At 46.7% G+C, this 19,649-nt stretch overlaps 1 protein-coding gene across 14 annotated transcripts in view; it reads left to right on the forward strand.

The window, feature by feature from the left end:
- RNF216 (ring finger protein 216) overlaps window positions 1-19,649 on the forward strand; it is a 171,209-nt gene that overhangs the window by 98,300 nt on the left and 53,260 nt on the right. For 2 of the 14 annotated variants that reach the window (XR_007472025.1, XR_007472027.1), the window contains 2 exons: window positions 571-1,759; window positions 7,457-9,789. The exons of 7 other annotated variants lie outside the window; for them this stretch is intronic. Coding sequence is in view for 2 of the 7 variants with exons in the window: in XM_033426632.2 (XP_033282523.1) it covers window positions 12,983-13,510 (528 nt within the window). In the remaining 5 variants the exon portion in view is untranslated. Of the gene's footprint in view, window positions 1-570; window positions 1,760-7,456; window positions 9,790-12,982; window positions 15,794-18,429; window positions 19,500-19,649 lie in introns of those variants that run through there. 5 more of the 14 variants (XR_007472026.1, XR_004482821.2, XR_004482822.2 and 2 more) reach the window with 5 other exon arrangements.

Here is a 19,649-nt window from a genome sequence, read left to right on the forward strand (position 1 = left end):
GCAGCTAGAATTGAGAGAATGTAGGGAGAATGAATCATGGTTCTCAAAACTGAAAGTAAATCCTCTCGCTTTTCCCACATCTCACACACCAGCACGCTGCTGAAGCAGGCCGCATGGGAGGGCAGGCACTCCTTCCAGTTCCACGCCCCCAGCTCTCCCAGTGGGCATGAGTGGTCCTGGTGGTGGTGCTACATCCCAGGAACTTATTTTGTCTTAAGGTCTTGACATGAGGGATGGAGCCACGGCAGATCCACTTAAGGAAGAAAGGTTGTTTCCTTAATCCAGTTCTTCGAATGTTTTCATTTGTTTGTTTTTCTGGTCTCTCAGTCAACATTTGAATTCAGAATCTCTTAAATTTTTACTTTAAAAAGCAGTGATCTGGGAATTCCCTGGCCGTCCAGTGGTTAGGACTCAGCACTTTCACTGCCGGGGCCTGGGTTCAATTCCTGGTCAGGGAACTAAGATTCTGCAAGCTGCACAGCCCAGCAAAAAAAAAAACATGATTAAAAAACAGCGATCTGAAAAAAAACAGCGATCTGCATAGTAATGTTGACTGTTGTCTTCATTTAGGAGCCTGAGTCATACTTTATCAAAAGCAACGCTTTTTGGCTTCCCTGGTGGTGCAGTGGTTAAGAATCCGCCTGCCAATGCAGGGGATATGGATTCAAGCCCTGGTGTGGGAAGATCCCACATGCCGTGGAGCAACTAAGCCCGTGCACCACAACTATTGAGCCTGCGCTCTAGAGCCTGTGAGCCACAACTACTGAAACTTATGCACCGCAACTACTGAAGCCCGCGTGCCTAGAGCCTGTGCCCCGCAGCAAGAGAAATCACTGCAATGAGAAGCCCGCGCACCACAGCGAAGAGTAGCCTCTGCTCGCCGCAACTGGAGAAAGCCTGTGTGCAGCAACAAAGACCCAAGGCAACCAAAAATAGAATAAATAAAAATAAATAAATTTTTTAAAAAAACAACTCTTTTGTTGATAAGAAAGTAAGATGGATAAATTGAGAATTGGCCCACTGCTAGAGTAACCAGCAAAATTTTTCATAACCCATTCCAAAAAATATATATATATAAGAAAGATCTATAAGTACTGATCAGGAAATCTCTCCAAGAAGTGCACTGTCGAGTGTAAAAAGCAAGGTAAAATGGGTGCAGTGTGAGCTTTTTTCTGAAATGAAACACAGGCTTTCACTCATTAGGCCTTTTTGTATTTCTCAGCATGTACACGTATTTTTTTTTCTTTGACCGGTGTCCACAGAGATTTAAAAAACAAAAACTACCCCAGCATAGAATTCTGAGCTTCAGCTGACCACTTTTTCCCCTGACGTTTAGTCTGTTTGGAATGAACGGGTCGGTAGCTCCTCCTTCTCTTTCTTCATAGTTTCTGAATATGTGAATGTGTCATATTAAGTAGGTTTCACCCTACTTCATTTACCGTCTGCTTATACTTTTCATAGCTTTTTACTCTACTTTTTCTCTCAATATAAAAATAATTGAAAGAAGGTAAGCATTGCCAGAATTATCTCGGTTTTACACAATTCTGTGCTTTTAACAGCAAAATGAAAGCCTGGTGCCCTCGCTGGCCAGCTGTAGGAATCCAGGACTGGAAGCAGGAATGTCTTCTGTTAAGAATACTCTCGTGACTCTTCCAGGAAAGCTTGGCAGAGCTTCAGACAATGTAGACAGTGAAGTTCCATTTTCTTCACTTGAACTGAAGTGCTCCCTCCGTCTGTTAGACCTGGAGCTGTGTCAGAAGTAAGTGAAATTCACTAGGCAAAAACTTTTGACATTAAAATAAATGTTTTGGGGACTTCCCTGCGGTCCAGTGATTAAGACTCCATGCTCCCAATGCAGGGGGCACAGGTTCGATCCCTGGTCGGGGAACTAAGATATCCTGCATGCCACCGGTGAGGCCAAAAATAAAATAAATAAATTAAATTAAATAAATATTAAGTTTTCTCAGGGAACAGAACACAAAGACTTTGTTCATTGAACAAAGATCTGTTCTCTGATATTTATTTACTGCTCCAGTCATCTCTTTAGTTTCATTTCCAAAAGCCAGGACCTTTTATCAGACATAAGTAAAATTGTCAGAACAGCTGTTTTTTCCTGCTAGAAAACAGGGGAAAGAGTATGATAGGAAGTTAATTGTAGTGTAACTTTGAGAATCCTGGGCATAACCTATGTAAACTAGGCAAGTCCTTCAATTTCTAAGTAACATGGTTTCCTCATATGTGAAATGGATATGATGACATTCTCTCCGGGCTATCTGAGGATTGAAGGAAGGGATATTAGTAAAATTCTGAGACAGCACCTTCAATCTTTATGTCCTTGAAAATGTGGGTAGGTCCATTTATCTTCTCCCTCCCCTCGGACTTGGGAAATAAACAAAAGACGAGGTTTTTACTGTTCTTGATTCCTCCTCATTTAAGGCATTTGGTTTCTCTACTTCAGTCTTCTCTGAAATGATGTTGCTGGATCACTTGGCTTCCTCCTCTGGAGTGAGATCTACTTACCTTAGAATCTTTCAAGGGGCAGAGGAGCTTCACACAGACTTTTGGACCTAGAAGAAACTTTAAAATGTCATTTAGATCCACTGGTGTCAGTGTGACAATCCTTCCACAGTATCTTTGTCCAAAAATTAGATACGAGTATACTCTTTCTTTGGTTTCTGAAAACTCTGCCTCTTCCCTTAATTTCAAGGTTTTGATTTGCAACCTGGTATTCCTGACAGATATATTCAGTTGACCATGGTAATGAATCCAGTTGGAATAATCAGGGCTTCTGCTTTTGTTTTTTAAGATCTTCTATAGGTAAAATTCCTTTACCACAGATATCCCTGTCTCTGAAAACTTTGTTAAGTTTTCCAAACTCAGCCATCTTAGCTCAGGCTGCTATAACAAATTACCATAGACCGGGTGGCTTAAACAACCAGCATTACTTCTTACAGTTCTAGAGGCTGGGAAGTCTAAGATCAAGGTGCTGGCAGATTGAGTTCTGGTGAGGGCCCTCTTCTTGGTTTGCAGATGGACATCTTCTCTATATATCATTACATGACAAAGAGCAGAAGGAACAGGTTCTCCTGTCTCTCCTTATAATGAATCCCATTCATGAGCACTCCACCCTCATGGCCTTCAAAGGCCCTACCTCCTAATACCATCACATTGGGGGTTAGGATTTCAATGTATGAGTTATCCAAGGACACAGACATTCAGTCCATAACTCCAACTCACAGTATTTTTTAAGAAAGAATTGATAACTACAGTTGCAACAGAACCAAGCAATTTAGACAAATCATGGGAGCCTTTTGTAGATGATTTGGTCTACATTGTGACAGCCTTTCCTGGAGGCACCAGCGGTTCTAACCAGTAGCACTTAATCAGAGAACTGATAACATTCAGACTGTAAACTGCTTACTGTGTGACTGTCAGCAAGTCTTTTACTCTGACTCTCCTCATCAGAAAGATGGACGTGTAATTCCTATTCCACCTTCTCTCAGGGTGGCTGTGAGAAGCAAATGAGGTTCTGTGAGGTGAGAGCACTTTGACAAAGGAGTCAAGAGCTGTTCAGAGACCACGTGGCAGCAGTAGTGTTCTTGAGATTTTTGACAAGTACACGCTTTTTTAGAAATGGAAGATTGGATACCTTCCCTTCAAGACACACAGTATGTTGGGGTGACCAGTCTCTTTCATGGTTGATTATCAAAGAGAAGGTTAACCCTGGAAGATTGACACGAACAAGGAAGTAAAGTAGAAGATCCCAGGAGAGCAGAAGCAAAGAACTTTTCCAAGATGCATGTGAGGGCTGCCGCCTCAGGATCCAGAGGGGCGAGGATCAGGGAGAGTTAAAAAACTAAGTGGAGATTATCACTGGATAACTTATGTGGAGCCTTAAAAGTGAAGATGTTTATCAAGGCACATTTTTCTAAAGCTCAGTATGGACTGAGATTGTATCTGCGTTCTTTCTGCCATGTTTTTACAGTGTGCTTCACTAAATTTTTTACATAGTTTTCTACAAGATCAGTACTTAGAGTGCATTATAATGCTGTGAATGTAAAGAATTCACATTTGAAAATGTTTTGCTTTTGTCCAAGCCTTCTTAACATACGTATTTAATTACAAGGCAGGAGCATTAATGGGGCTTTGAACATTTAAAGCTCTTTTCCTGAGATTAATTTGATTTAATTACTCCTGAGATAGATGTTTGCAGCCTTGGTGACTTGCCATTTGGATGCAACTGTGAGAGAAGAGTGGCTGAACCATGACTTCTGTCAGGTTCAGCTTTTGGCTGTTTATTTCCCTCCCACTGCATACCTTCCCTCTCATTTTCAGCTCGTCACTTTGTCCTTTTGATTTTGGGTGGAAAGAGGAAAGGTAATAGAATTCGCCCCTGTGGAGTTCATCTTGTAGCTGGCTGTATTTTCAAAGTAGTAATGTTTAGTGTACATTCCTTAGTGTCCAGTAACAGAACAGTTTCTGTGGCCCTGCTCTCCCAGACTTAAAAAAGTCCTTCCTTGCACCCTGGGTCCTTCAACCTTGGTGGCCTATGGGGAGGGGAGGAGTAGGCCCAGGCCCACAAAAGAGCCCAGACCCCAGACAGGGGCCAGTGGGGGTCCCCCTCTCCTAACATTAGTCGCATCTAGTTCTGAAGGCAGAGGAGGTCAGGGAGCCTGTGGGGCACAGAGGAGGAGTGGCTGTTGAAGGTCACTGTACTCCTTTTCATCTCAAGCCACCTCCACCAGGGGAGCCACCCCGTGTCCACACATCTGCAGTGGGTGACAATCAGGGTGTTTCCTTGGTTCCTACAGCCCGAGTCCAGTGAATGAAGGCTCACCCCTCTTTCTGCTGTGGTCTGGCTCGCTGTAGGAAGCAGAGTGTGGCATGAGCAGCCAGTGGCACGGGTGGAAGGGAGACAGAGGTCTGGCCAGCAGAAGCTGGCTTCGCCCGGTGTGGGACTCACCTCAGCAGTCCCCAGCAGCCTCGTCCACATGCGCCTCGGCAGGAATGGGTGTGGGGCCTGTGGGTGGGGAGCAGTGCAGATGGCCCCAGCAGGAGCCCACTTTTCCTTCTTGGGGGAGCTAAGCAAGGTGTTTCATTGACTTCTTTAGCCACCTCAAAAAAAATAAATAAATAAGGCGCACCATTTGATTTGCTAAAGGAAGGAACCATGCAAAAGTAAAAGCTTCGTTCTTCCTTCCTATTTGTGAGGTGCCTTTTGGACAGATGTTGCTTGGGAGCCCATTGGAATAGCTGTTAAGAAATCAGTAGTGCCCCCTTTCTCCCCCTCTGCTCCATAGGCGGGGCACAGGCACCCAGGCCTGAGGGCAACTTGGGGACGCTACACGACCACTCGGGGTGATCTTCGCTGCCACCGACGTAAGCCAAGCTGGAATTTCCAGAAACCCCAGGGAGCGTTGTACAACAGGAGTGGTGGCTGGTGCTCCTGCACAAGCAGGTCAGGGATAACAAAGTCTGGAAGTAGTTTCAACCTCAGGATTTTTTTTTTTTTTAGTTTATTTGGTTGTGCTGGGACTTGGTTGTGGCAGGTGAGCCCCTTAGTTGCAGCTCAAGGGTTCCTTTGTTGCTCCACGTGATCTCCTTAGTTGCTTCATGCAAACTCCCAGCTGTAGCATGCACATGGTATCCAGTTCCCCGACCAGGAATCGAACCCGGGCGCCCCCGCATTGGGAGCGCAGAGTGTTAACCACTGTGCCACCAGGGAAGTCCCTCAGGATTTTTTTTTTTAATGCAGACTCCCACTTAGAAAGCCCAGCTAATGGAAACACATGTTCGGCCATCACAAATCAGAGCCAAACACTGGCCAGGCTGAACTGCTTCTCTGCCCACTTGTTCTTCACACATCACTGTCTACTTTTATCTAGGCCTTAACTCAGCCATGGCGGCCTTCTCACCATATGTCACTTGTCATATCATAGTGTTGCAGTTTTTCTTTTTTTTTTAATTTATTTTTGGCTGCCTTGGGCCTTCGTTGCTGCACGTGGGCTTACTCTAGTTGTGGCAAGCGGGGGCTGCCCTTCGTTGTGGTGTGTGGGCTTCTCGTTGCAGTGGCTTCTCTTGTTGCGGAGCACAGGCTCTAGGCGCGCGGGCTTCAGTAGTTGTGGCATGCAGACTCAGTAGTTGTGGCTCGCGGGCTCTAGAGCGCAGGCTCAGTAGTAGTGGCACATGGGTTTAGTTGCCCCGCGGCGTGCGGGATCTTCCCGGACCAGGGCTCGAACCCATGTCCCCTGCATTGTCAGGCAGATTCTTAACCGCTGTGCCACCAGGGAAGCCCTGCAATTTTTCTTTAAACAAAAACTACCCCTGTCCCCATCCGGAATTAAGTTAGAAAATCCTGTCTCTCACTTCTCTCTGTGGTAATGGCCAGAGTAATTAGGCTATAAACTCTGCTCGGCTAATCATGAGCTTTGTACAGATTCTATCCCAAGACACTAATATGATTGCCACCCACATCCCCCAATAATAACTGTATCGCTCATTGATTATCTACTGCTGTGCTCAGCACTCTGAAAACTCTTACCAGTCCTCAGAGTAACCCTGAAAGGCATCATCATCATTCCCAGTTTACCAAATGGGGACACTGAGGCTCAGGGGTTAAGTGCACACCTGTAAATGGCAGAGCCAGGACTGAGGCTCGAGTGTCTGTTTAGAAAGTTCTAGTGAAGCAGTTAACATCACAGTGCCTGAGTGCCTGTGACCTTGGAGTCTTTACAGGGAGAGTGGGGATAATGTGGTACCTGCTCAGGGTGTGATGAGGAGTGAGGCAGCACCACCAGGCTCTCTTGTTGCTGCGTAAGAACAGCAGCTGTTGGTTATTGAGCACACACATTTCTCATTTATGTTTACAGAAATCCTGCCAGGTACTTGTTTTCTCCGTTTTTGTTTTGTTTTTGTTTCCCCGTTTTCTGCGGAAGCAGAGAGGCCAGGACTTTCTCAGGGTCACACAGATTGCTTTGATCCTCTGCTCTGCCATGTGGTGCTGCACCTTTAGCTTGCAGGCTGGCATTTGCTTTTTGCCATATGATTGTAGTCATTCCATATGTACACTGCTGTGCCTTGCTTCTTTACTCAACATAACGTAAGCACTTTTTGCATTCTCTAACCATGTGTAAACATGTGTCATGGGTGGCTGTCATTCCATCAATCAGATGTGCTTCAGCTTATTCCTATGCACCCCTGAGCTGGAAATGCAGGAGGCTTTCCGCTTTTTGCTGCTGCAAACAGTGCAGTGCACGGCCTTGTATGTAAAGCCTTCTCTTTTTTAGAATTATTCATGAGGATAGATCTCTAGAGTAGGACTCCTGGGCCCAAGAGAATCAATTTTCTTAAGACTCTTAAGACATAGTTCCAGATTTCTTTCCAGGATTGTATATGGTTATCTTTCCTCCAGTACATGCTGCTTATTTTAAAAGGAAAAATGTCATCTGTTCTTCAGCACAGAGACTGGCTGCCCCAGGCTGAACAGTGACACATGCTGCCTGGCTGCCCTTCAGAGAGGCACTGACACCTTTGAAGGGCTGCTTTGTGAAGTAGCCTTTGAGGTGATTCCGGAGGATTTCAAGACAAAACAGGAATTTTCGGAGTCCAGATTTGAGCAAAAGCAAGTATAGGCCAGCACATCGGTACAGAGTTTGTCCTGGCAGCGTGACACCCACTGTGGTCTCAGTTGTCCTTCTCTGAGTGGACAGTTGTGCTTGCATTTTAGTGCAGGCGTTTCTTGATGGTCCCTGCCGTGAGGAGAGAAGCTGCTGGAGTAAAGAAACAGCATGAGAAGAACCAAAACAAACCGATAGGGGCTTCCCTGGTGGCACAGTGGTTAAGAATCCACCTGCCAATATAGGGGACACAGGTTCAAGCCCTGGTCCGGGAAGATCCCACATGCCACGGAGCAGCTAAGCCTGCGAGCCACTACTGAGCCCGCGTGCCACATCTGCTGAAGCCTAGAGCCCCTGCTCCGCAACAAGAGAAGCCACTGCAATGAGAAGCCCGCGCACTGTGATAAAGAGTAGACCCCGCTTGCCACAACTAGAGAAAGCCCGCGCACAGCAGCAAAGACCCAACGCAGCCATAAATAAATAAATACATACATACATACATACATCGGATGTGCCTGTGAACCCATCATTGTGAGAGTGGGCGCACGTGTTCCATCCTGGTTGCTGTTGGCTCAGGGAGTTTGTCACCTTTGGTCACCTTTGTAGCATCCTTTTTTTAAATTTTATTTATTTATTTATTTTTGGTTTAGATTCTGGTTCTTCCAGCACTACAGGTTCCAGGCTAGCAGTGATTCTGGATTTAGGCTTCGGGAAACATGAGAGTGGGTGGGTTTGAGGTAGAGCTGAGAGGACTGGCTGGTGGGATAAGTTGGGGGGGGGGGGTGAAGAAAAAGGAGGAATCCAGGGTTTTTGCTTGCGCAGCTAGTGGGTGGTGGTGTCCCTTAGTGATACAGAGGAGACTAAGAACAGCTTTGTGGGGAGGTGAGGGGATCAAACTTTGTGTTTCAGACGTGTCTGTGATGCCTTTTAGACCTCCAGGCGGAAGTGTTGAAGAGCCAGTCGGATATGCAGGCCTACCACTTAGGGAAGCTGTCAGAGCCAGAGTAGAGCCAGGCACCACCGATCCTGCCTGCATGGGAGAGCCTCAGAGCCTGGCGTGTCAGCTGGCGAGGGAGTGATGAGAGGGGACTGCTGGTTTTGCCTGGGAGAGTTGAGGAAACATTATAGAAGTGACTTTAGGATTGGACCTGGAAGGCTGCTGGGTAGCTAGGGCAGAGGAGTGGGGAGAGGCCTCCCAGAAGAAGACACAGCATATTTAAGGTGTGTTTCTGAGGGAAGGGTGGGGCGGTGGCCGGTGGTGAGCCATTTGGTGAAGGGGACAGTCCTTGTGGGAAGAGTGTGGGCGTCTTCTTGTTAACAATAGCAGGTCCATCCAGGGTGGGAAAGGGGATGATATGATCAAATAAAGGTTTTCACAAGATTATTCTGGCAGCAGTTTGAAAAAAGGACTGAAAGTGAGAAGAGATTGAAGGCAGGGAGGGCAGTAAGAAGACCGCGTAAGGATGCAGCTCAGCCACACACAAGCAATGCAGTGCAGTTAGCGCTGCTGCTTTCATCCTTAGAGTGATGGCGGAGCCACCGTGCTCCCTGCCCTGGGGCTCTCACAGCTCAGCAGAAAGGTGGGTATGAGCGGGCCAACGTGCTTTGTGGACAGTTGAGGTTCTGGCTTTATCCATCCAAGTGTGTTGGGAGGGCTGGCTCTTTATCAGTGTGATGGTCTAGCTGCTCAGGTTCTATGTCCCCAAGGGCAATTCTAAAGACACTCCTGTTCCTGTTTCTGTAAGACCAGTTGTTTAAAATGCACACACTCACACTAATACTCTCATTCTCCTGGTGGCTTTTTTTCCTTTTCTTTTTTTTTTAATTGTATCCTGCAACAGCACATTCCACTGGCAGATTCCACAACAGGAATGTTCTTTCACTTGCTTGATTTCAGTGGTTTGATTTTGTGGTCTGTTGCCATAGCGCCTGGAGCTAAGGCCTTATCAAATAACTGCGCATCTGGTGAAGACTTCAACTCCCAGGAACTGGAGGCAAGGAGAACTGTCAAGGGGCTCTCCGGTCAGCTCTCCCAATACTGGGAGGCCTCGCCCAAGTTCTGGCTTCCTAACAGTCTGCTCCACCAAATACATGTCTTTAATGTATCAATAAATACACCATTTGTTTATATAGTATTTTCTCTGTGCTGCACCATTCTGGGGCGAAAGAATTTGCCCAGAGTCACTAGACAGTGGCAAAGCAGGTTGTAGTCCAGCACTCTTCACTGGGGCTGGCTGGAACAGCACTGCCACTGCCTGCGTTCAAATCCCAGCCCCTCCACCAGCTAGTCGTGTGGCCTTACACAGCCCCCTTCACCCTCTGTCTCAGTTTCCCCTACTGTGAAAATAGGGAGGAGAATAGCCCCCTCCTGAGAGATTGGCTATAAGGATTGAATGACCTAATATAAGTAAGATGTTTAGTCCATGGGCACTCAGTGAATGTTAGCTGTTATTATTATTCATCCCACTGTGTATCTCATTTCTCCTACTCTTAGATTTGGCAACTTTACTAAGTCTTTTCAATATTCTATACTTGTGGCTCCCATAAATTTCCCTGTTGCTCTTCCCAGGGTTCCAATCCCTGTGTGGTCAGGGTTATTGGAAAGTAACTGGAAGCCAACCATACTGCCCATGTTGTTTTCAGGTGCTCATCCTCCGCTCACCTGCAGCATCCTCAGTTTCCTCAGCAGTGTCTACGGACCTGGGTTTTGGTTCTTTAATGCGCTCATTGCTCTGTCAGTTCTCTCGATTTCCCTTTGCCTTTTAAGTGAGAGAAACCAGCTCTCACTTGGTAACCTGCTGTCCAAAAATAGGCTCTGCCACCTTCTGTATGAGGGGGCCTCTCCGACTCAAGTTATTGCTCTAGACCCCCCCCCCCCCGCCCCCCCCCACCATGGGGCAGGGTTTTCCTGCAGCTGTGTTTGGCAGGCGTGAGGCCTGGAGGCCCAGGCTGTGATGATAGCGATGGCAGAGCAGCAGCTAAAACATCTATTAGTCTACTGCTGGGTGCCGCCACCCTGTGGGTACTAGAAGTACAGCGTCTCATTCAGTCCTGTAACTCTGTTATCTCTCCTTCATAGACGAGGAAACTAAAGCTGGGAGATGAGCTGCTCGCCCACGGTCACCATTCAGTGAGTGGCTGAGGCAGACCACCCACATCTGCCCAGAGCCGGTCTCCTGACCACCAGGTTGTGCGGGGAGCCCAGGTTGCCTTAATCTGTCTGAATCTCACTGTGCTCATCTGTAGAATGAGATTAACTGTACATACTTGGTGAGGCTGCGATGCTGGTCGGAGGATATCTCGGGCAGATCTTGACCATGTTAGTTCCTGTCCTGAGACTGGGCACAAGCCTTAATATTCTGTAGATGCTGTTTATTAAATGTGGATAAAAATATTTACGTTGCGTGAGCTCAGATGACATAAAGCTGTATTGCGTATTTCTCTGCATGTGGGTGTTTTCAGTAAATTGAAAGCCTTGTAGATGGCAGTGAGATGGGAGGGTTTCTGAGGACCATTTTCTTACTGGTCTAGTGAGGAACTGACAGTTACAGCAGGCAGTCAGCAGAGGGCCTCAGAGCCTCACAGATAAGCGCAGATTCTGGCCCTCTCAGGGAGGCCAAGGCCAGCCTTCTTTGGCTTCAGTGGGCGTGCAGTCAGGCAAGCCCAAACTGGAGTGCCCATCTCTGAACTTGGGAGGAAACTCCACCACCTTCGATATCAAGATAGGGGCTAGGTGGAAGATAGAAATCACAGTTAATTACAGAAGTACAGTTGCAAAATCTGGTGGCCTGCTAGTTGGGAATATGTGTAGTCTTGCTTTGAGGGTGGGGCAGAGGATTGTGTGGTATACCATTGTATGTAAGAGAGGAACGCATTGGCTCTGCAGGAACCAGGAGGTGAACAAGAAACTATTTATCTAACTCCTTCACACCCCAGTATCCCCTTGCTCTGGTTTTTATTGGGTTCTGCTTCAGTAACCCGTATGGCCTCTGCATGTATAACCCCCTCCCTGGGCAGACTCTTTCCTGGGAAGTCCTGCGTAATGCTTCCAGGATTGTGGACAGCAAATGCAGAGTGAAGTAATGACAGACACACCCGGAAGAGGATTAAGCTGTTTCGCTCTTAACCCTCAGTATTAGCAATTGAATGGCCAGATTCCAGACTGGTTCTTAGTAATTTCTTTCTAATCTGAGGATCCTGATTGTGGGTGTAGTGACAAGCGCTTGGAACAATGCCTTTATAAGTGCTTGTTGTTGCTATAGTCTACCAAAAACTGTATATTGACCTTTGTTTTTATTTTTTTATGGTTTATTTTGGCCAAGCCACACGGCATGCAAGATCTTAGTTCCCCGACCAGGGATCGAACCCTGGCCTTTGGCAGTGAGAGTGAGGAGTCCTAACCACTGGACCACGTGGGAACTCCCTGTATATGGGCCTTTAAATCGTGGCCTGGATCTTGCATTCATTCCCTTTTTTCCCCATGGATGTCCCTTTTTTTCTCCTTTATAGTGGAAAGCTTAGAAAAATGGCAAGAAAGCCAAAAGAATGCAGTTATATCACTAGCAATAAAATTTATCTCATGCTCACCTTTAGTGAATGTAGGAGGCATTCATTGCCTGTGCTGCACATACAGTAAGAGCACATAGTGTTCAGAGGGCAGGGGAATCCTTGGTGACTCCTTGATTGGTGCGTGGAAGTGCATGTTCAGCAGTCTCTAAGTAATATGTGTTTGCCCTGAAGTGAACACCTTGACAGTTTAGAAATAATGCTAATACAAAATAAAATCATTTTCAGCTTTCCACACCTTATAATTACATCAGAGTACCCTGAAACTGTTGGGTGGGCAGGCCCCACTTGTGTGTGTGTGTGTGTGTGTGTTATACCAATATTTTACTTAAACTGGGCCGCTAGTTAGGTTTTCTTAGGAACGAACGTCATAGAACAGAACAGGATCTGGTTTGTTTTGGTTTGCTTTTGTTTGGCTTTGTCTTTAAGAAACAGCAACCCCTACCCACTGGAAACATAGACCTTGGATGAGAGTATTTCCGGCATTCACTGGTCCCATTTTGGAGCACCCCAGCTGGGTGCACACCTGGTCATAGGCCCAAGGTCAGCCTTGAAATAATAGCAGGGGACAATGGCTGGAGGGGAAGTACTTTGAACCTGAGGCCCAAGGAAGGCCAGTGGCCTTTCTGTCTGTCATGGTTCTCATATTGTACTGTTTGTGAGTCCTTTATTTCTTTATCAGTTGTTAGGCCCGAAGTGCCATTCTTCTGCAAGAATAAGGGCTTAGATGAGACTGGCTTTTTCCAGCACAAGCCTACTCTTTCTAATTGTGCACCTGTCCCCCTTTTGTGCCCTCTCAGGGTGTCTGGGGTGCTGTTTGTGTTCCAAGAGTGCCATCGAAGCTGTGGCAGCCCTGCAGACAGGCAGACAGGACCGAAGCAGTAGGTCTGGAGCAGACTGCGCCACTTTGTTCCACACAGAAATGCCATGTGGACAGAGGCTGCAGGGAAGCAGCTCACTGGCTCTGCTGCAAGTGCTGCTGGGAGATTTCCCCAGCAGCGGTTCTGACATGGCTTACCTTGTTTCAGAGTCATACTCATTTTTTGCACCTGCTGTCAACACTTTCACTGTCAGCTTCGTTTTGTGTTAAAATTTGCATAAAATTTAAAGGTATGAAGCTGGGGAAAAAAGCATTTCTTTCAGATAGAGGTGGTGCTATGAGCTTCATGATCTGTGTGGTCCTGCCTCTCTCCTCCATCCACGGAGATACAGCCCAGAAAAGTCACTTCCCTTGCAGGAGCCTTAGATTCTTGTCTGTGACTCACTTGCCTCTGTGCAGGGGGTTAGGGATTGACAAGATGATGGGTGTGAAGCACCCAGTACAGTAAGTAGTATATAGCAGGTATTTAATAAACGATGCCATATCTGAGTCTTTGAGAGTTGATACTTCTTCTTTCCACGCTATTATTTTATTAATTGATTTATTTATTTTTGCTGTGTTGGGTCTTCGTTTCTGTGCGAGGGCTTTCTCTAGTTGTGGCAAGCGGGGGCCATTCTTCATCGCGGTGCGCGTCCTCTCACTATCTCGGCCTCTCTTGTCGCAGAGCACAGGCTCCAGACTCGCAGGCTCAGTAGTTGTGGCTCACGGGCCTAGCTGCTCTGCGGCATGTGGGATCTTTCCAGACCAGGGCTCGAACCCGTGTCCCCTGCATTAGCAGGCAGATTCTCAACCACCGTGCCACCAGGGAAGCCCCCTCCACGCTATTATTTTAAAATCAAATTTTAACCTTTCAATTAAATTGCGGGAGTTCTGCTCTGTTACATATGAAGCTAACATATACAAACATTAACCGTTTTACCTCCACATTGCTTTAAAGGCTCCCTTCTTTGCGCTCCTACAAGTGGGTGTCAGCATTTCTTTGAACACTCTTCCCAAGGATTCCTTGACTGACAGATTTTTCTCATAGCCTGTGATGACTTAGGGTTGTTTGGGTTTTTTCGTCTAAATCTAGCCATATGGAAGAATTTCTTCAGAATCTCTTATCTCCCCACTTCACCTGGTCGGACTTTCACTCTGGACTGTAGCTGTGGCCTCCTGCACTCAGTCTCCTGACTCTCTTTTCCTCCCTCCAGTATGCCCTATAATGTTGTCAGCCTTGCTGTTCCTTCACATCACCCAGTTAGAACCTGCAGTGGCTTCTAGAGCCCAGGCCTTTGACACTCTTTCAAAAGAAAGAAATCTGGCCTCTGCCTCCTGATTTCTCACAGACCAGACCAGGTCCTCCACGTGCCTGCCTCTGCTCATGCACGTGCCTTCACCTGGACCATCCTCTTCACCTCTTGTCCTGCTGTCTCCACAAAGCCCTCTCCAGTCCACAGTGCTTTGTGGATCCACATTAATTAAATAGATAAATTGGCAGGTAAATAGATAGGTAGGTAGGTAGGCAGGCAGAGGCCCTGTTTTATACTTCGGGGCTCCACAGAAGAATCTCAGTAACCACTGACTATTTAACCTGCTTCCCCCTCTCAGGTAGGGCTGGTGCCAGATGTAGTACTGCCCACAGGTGGGGTTTGGTGTTGGAGAGAATACATCTGTCTCAGCATCAGATTGTTCAGTAAGCTGGTCTCAGGGAGTCCAGTTGGTGCAGAGCAGATACCCACACTGTACATGCGTGTCCCCGTCCCACCATGAGAGTGGGTAGAGAGGCTGATAGATACCACCCCATGTCTCTTGTAAAGACAGAACAAACCTATAAATTGCAGCTTCTTAGGCCAAGGCTTAGGAAATCTCAGCACTCCTGTAGATTTTACGACCAGGGGATCCCCGGAGGTCAAGCGATAGGATCCAGAGAGAGAACCTCAAGCACAAAGCGCCTCAGCTTCTCACCTTCCATCCTAGACCTCCTGCTCTCCGCAGCTCCCTTCTCCTCCACTCTCCCACCTCTCCTTGCAACCTGTCACCAAGTTCTCTCCAGATCTCTCCTCTGCCCTGCGCTGCTCGCCCGGATCACAGCAGCCTCCTCACAAGGCTTCCACTTCCAGATTCATGCTCCATACCTGCACTGGAGTGATCTCCTACAGAACAAACTTGGCCACGTTGTCTCCTGTTTAACACCCTCCATAGCCCCCATGGCTCTTAGGATGCACCTTAGGAGGCCTTACACATCTGGCCCGGGATCTAGTTGGCCTCATCAGACTCCTCTCCTGCACATCTTCCTTCTCCCAGCATCATGTTCCAGCCCCACACGACTTGAGTTTCCTCACTAGACCAGCTCTCTCACATCTCTGCTCTTTGTACTTGTTACACCCTCCACCCTCTCCTGGGTGACTCTTCCTGAACCTTTGAACCTCAGCCAGACCCTCTCCTTTGTGCAGCCTTCCCAGGCCCCACCCCTCCCCTGAACAGCTAGAACACCATGTGACCCTTCTCTCTTGTCCCACTCTACAGTAGCCGATACCTGAACAGAAACACTGTAGGATCCACCTCTTAGCCGGCACCTATTCAGGACCTGGCATAAGCATTTGTTTGGAGGAACGAGTTAGTCACGAGGAGTAGACACCACCACTCCCTGATGATCTCTGCTTTATGAGAAGACAGCTCTTTTCACAGAGGCCTTTTCCGAGCAGCAGTAACCATGAACTCTTGTACTTGTCTTGGGGAGGGGGGGGCCTGGGGAGAAAGGTGGAGAGGGAGCAGTCTCTTGATGGTTAAGGAAAACCACATATACCTTTGTAAAAAGGGTGGGGGCAGGGTGGAGACAGCCAGACCAGCTGGTGAGTGGCAGCAGTTCAGTAGCTGGATGAACAAACAAGCTTAAACCTAGAGCCAAGGTTGTGAATGTTTCCTTGGTGCCAGTGCTCATCCCTCAGCTGTGCCCGGTCCTAAATCTGGTCTGTAAAGTGCAGAAAACCCTACCCCCAGCGCACGCGTGTGTGTGCACACACACACACACACACACCCCTGATGCAGCTCATAGCCATTTTCATTTAGTCCTCACCAACATTATAAACTATTTTTTTAGTTAGCTACCAATATATGAAATCAGATTTTATGTAAAATTTCAGATTTCTGGCTTCTCTTAAATTTAAAGCTTAGGCAAACTGAATCTCGCTTTTGATTGGCCACCACGATTGGTTATTTTCTAGCAGCTTGCATTACCTGCCACCCATATGGGCGTTTTGAGATTGCAGTTCCTGGTCTGCTGTAATCTCCTCCTGAAAGTCAGAGACAGAGTCTTGTTCATGGTTTTATTTCCACTTGCGAATACAGTGTCTAGCTTGCTTGATAAATATTTGTTGAAATCGATTTAATCACACTTTAGTATCATAACTATTTGTTGTTGTGTACTGGCAAGAGAATGCAGGGAGACGGATGCAAATTTAATTCAACATGTATTTTGTGAATTCTGGAAACCTCTTTTTATTCCCAGAAGATATATTGAGTCCGATTCCTGTTGAAATTGGTCAGTAGCATAAACTATCTCTTCATACTCTAAGCGCCACATTGCGTTGAGGGGGGTGGTATATTCTGAGGATTACCATTAGTAAAGGTAGAAGTAACTGGTATAACTACAGGATTATTGGGAATTCCCTGGTCCAGTGGTTGGGACTTGGCACTTTCACTGCAGGGGCCTGGGTTCAGTCCCTGGTCGGGGAACTGAGAATCCCACAAGCCACGCGGCATGGCCAAAGAAAAAAATTATTATTCCCCCAAAGTCAGCATGTACTTAGAGGCCCCACTTCCAGGAAGCCACGTGTTCATCTGAATGGAAGATAGATCAGTGGCACTCTCGGTTTTCGGGGACTTAGTCACAGTCTCCACAGCCTGTTCCCATCTGTCCCCCAAAAATCATGACTTAGAGTTTCAGCATGAATGAAGAAGGTCAAAGGGCAGCAGTGTATGCACAGAGGGTCAGGACCTCTCTAGATCCACCACCATCTAGTGTTTGATCACCATTGAAGGCCACCCTATTAATTTGCTAGGGCCGCCATAACAGAATACCACAGATTGGCAGCTTAAACAACAGACATTTACTTTCTCACAGTTCTGGAGGCTGGAAGTCCAAGATCAAGGTGTTGGCAAGTTTGATTTCTTCTTAGGCCTCTCTCCTTGGCTTGCAGATGGCCACCTCCTCACTGTGTCCTCACAGGGCCTTTCCACTGTGAACGCAAATCTCTGGTGTCTCTCTATGTGTCCAGATACCCTTCTTCTATAAGGACACCAGTCAGGTTGGCTTAGGGTCTACCCTAAGAGCCTCATTTCAACCTAATCACCCCTTTAAAGGCCCTGTCTCTAAACAGATTCACATTCTGAGCTACTGGGGGTTAGGACTTCAACATCTGAATTTGGGAGGGAGCACAATTCAGTCCATAATGGCCACCCAAAAAACCCAGTGTCTTTTGTAGCCTGATTCAGGTGAGAAAGCCACAGAAATCAGGGGTGGTTATAATCGAGCTTACAGCTGAGCCAGAGACAAATCTGTTAGAGCTTTAGCAGATGTGTCCCCGTGTATTTCCAGGTTGTCCAGCCTTCGCCCAGGCACCTAGGGCAATTGCTGCTGAGCCCGAGTGGAGCCGAGCTTGGGGAGCCTGACAAAAGGCAAATGGCTTCTGGTGAAGTTTTGTCCTATTGTCCATCTGTTGTTTTGAGTAGTTGCTGTAAGGAAGGAATTAAGAATGAAAAACAAAGATACTGGCAACACCAGAGCAGGCTACCACTCTGGCAGCTCTCTGCAGGGTCGGGTGTTCACAAAATCACTAGGCCCTTCTAGGGGAGGAGACATGGAAGGGGGGTGTGAGTGACATGGTTCCTATTGAGTAGACCTTCAGCTCTACCTTCCTGGGCTGGGCTTATCTTGCCTTCAAGGAAAGCTGTGGACAGGCTCCTTATATGGCCAAACACTACAAGTTCCCCCTCGGTACACCATATAACTGGAACAGAGAATTGGGGCCACGGATAAAGGCTGAAAGCTTAAAAGAGATGAGAGGGAAGTCACATTTGCAACATATTGTGTTACGAGACCCATTTACAACACCTTAGTTGCACTTTTGCTTCCAAAGGTCACCTTTGGGTGTTTGAACATGAAGAAAACTAATGAAAAAGTGGTTTAGCATTAGTGGGTGGTGGTTAAGCATGCTTTAGGGTCAAATGGTGAGGACGCACCATTGATTAGTTTCTCTCTGATCAAATAGTGTTTGAGATAGTGGTATGCTAAGGTTTGTTTTATACTTGAGTGACTAACTGTACTGAAAATTTAAGTCCAAGAATAAGCAAACAAGAAAATAAAAGACCATTTGTCTTCATCAGCAGTCAGCTCAGCACCCTCGCCTGGTTCTGAATGTCTTCTTGGCAGCTTCCTCGACGTGGCATCAGGCGAGCCCTACTTCCCCGCATAGCTGGGTCCTTCCCTGCATCAGCAAGCAGCCTTTACGGGCAGGCGAGTATGTGCTCAGTGCAGATGGTTTATATACTTGAAGACCCTGCGCCGGCATTGTTTGTTTGCAAGGTGCTTTCCAAAATGCATTGTTCACCATCTCGTTTTCAACAACAATATTTGGCAAATTTGATAACAAATTTTAGACCTTGATTTACAAGCATAAAGAATTATAGATTTCACTATTGCTCCCTCCTGTCACCTCACTCTCTCATACCTCTTTGTCCCCTACTGTTAAATATGTTGATGGCCTTTCCCTTGAAGCAAGATGGAGTGATGATTTCACGAGCATTGAGTAAACTCTGCCTGTCCCCTTAGCCATGCTGAAAAGAATGGAGAATGAATATAGTCAACTTCCCTAAAAATTGCCAGTAGTGAAAACTGATCTACTAAAGAACCCATATTACCCAATTTTTTTCTTGTCTGAATAGAGGTATCAGAAAGATCAGCAAAACCAAGACCTGTGTAAGAAGAGGCCAGGGCTTCTCAAACTTTACTGTGTATTAGAATCACTCAGTGATCTTGTCAAAATGCAAATCTGCTTAGTAAGTCTAGAGTGGAGCCTGATGTTCTGCAGTTCTAACAAGCTCCCAGGGAAAGACAGTGCTGCTCGTCCTCTGAGGAGCAGTAACTAGGTAACCACCCCCTGAATGCTCTCTGATGTTCTTTATACTATTATGTCCCACAGAACTAAAAATCATTGATTAAACTGCTTGTATTCCTAAGGGAAAGGACTAGTTTTCAGTTGGATAAAGAGTGACTTCCCTGGTGGTCCAGTGGGTAAGTCTCCGCACTCCCAATGCAGGGGGCCCAGGTTTGATCCCTGGTCGGAGAACTAGATCCTGCATGTGTGCCACAACTAAGAGTCTGCATGCCACAACTAAAAGATCCCATGTGCCGCAACTAAGACCCAGCACAGCCTGCATAAAGAAAGAAAGGGAGGGAGGGAGGGAAGGAAAAAAAATTGTATAAAGAGCCATGTGGGCATGTGAGTTCAGTAGGGGTGTAAGGATGATAGTATCCGAAGACATCAGATGGATAGCGTACTAACCAAATACATAGTGTTTTACTGTTTCCTATAACAAAAATATAT

This window comes from Orcinus orca, chromosome 16, assembly GCF_937001465.1.
Source record: "Orcinus orca chromosome 16, mOrcOrc1.1, whole genome shotgun sequence".
NCBI classification, from domain to species: domain Eukaryota; kingdom Metazoa; phylum Chordata; class Mammalia; order Artiodactyla; family Delphinidae; genus Orcinus; species Orcinus orca.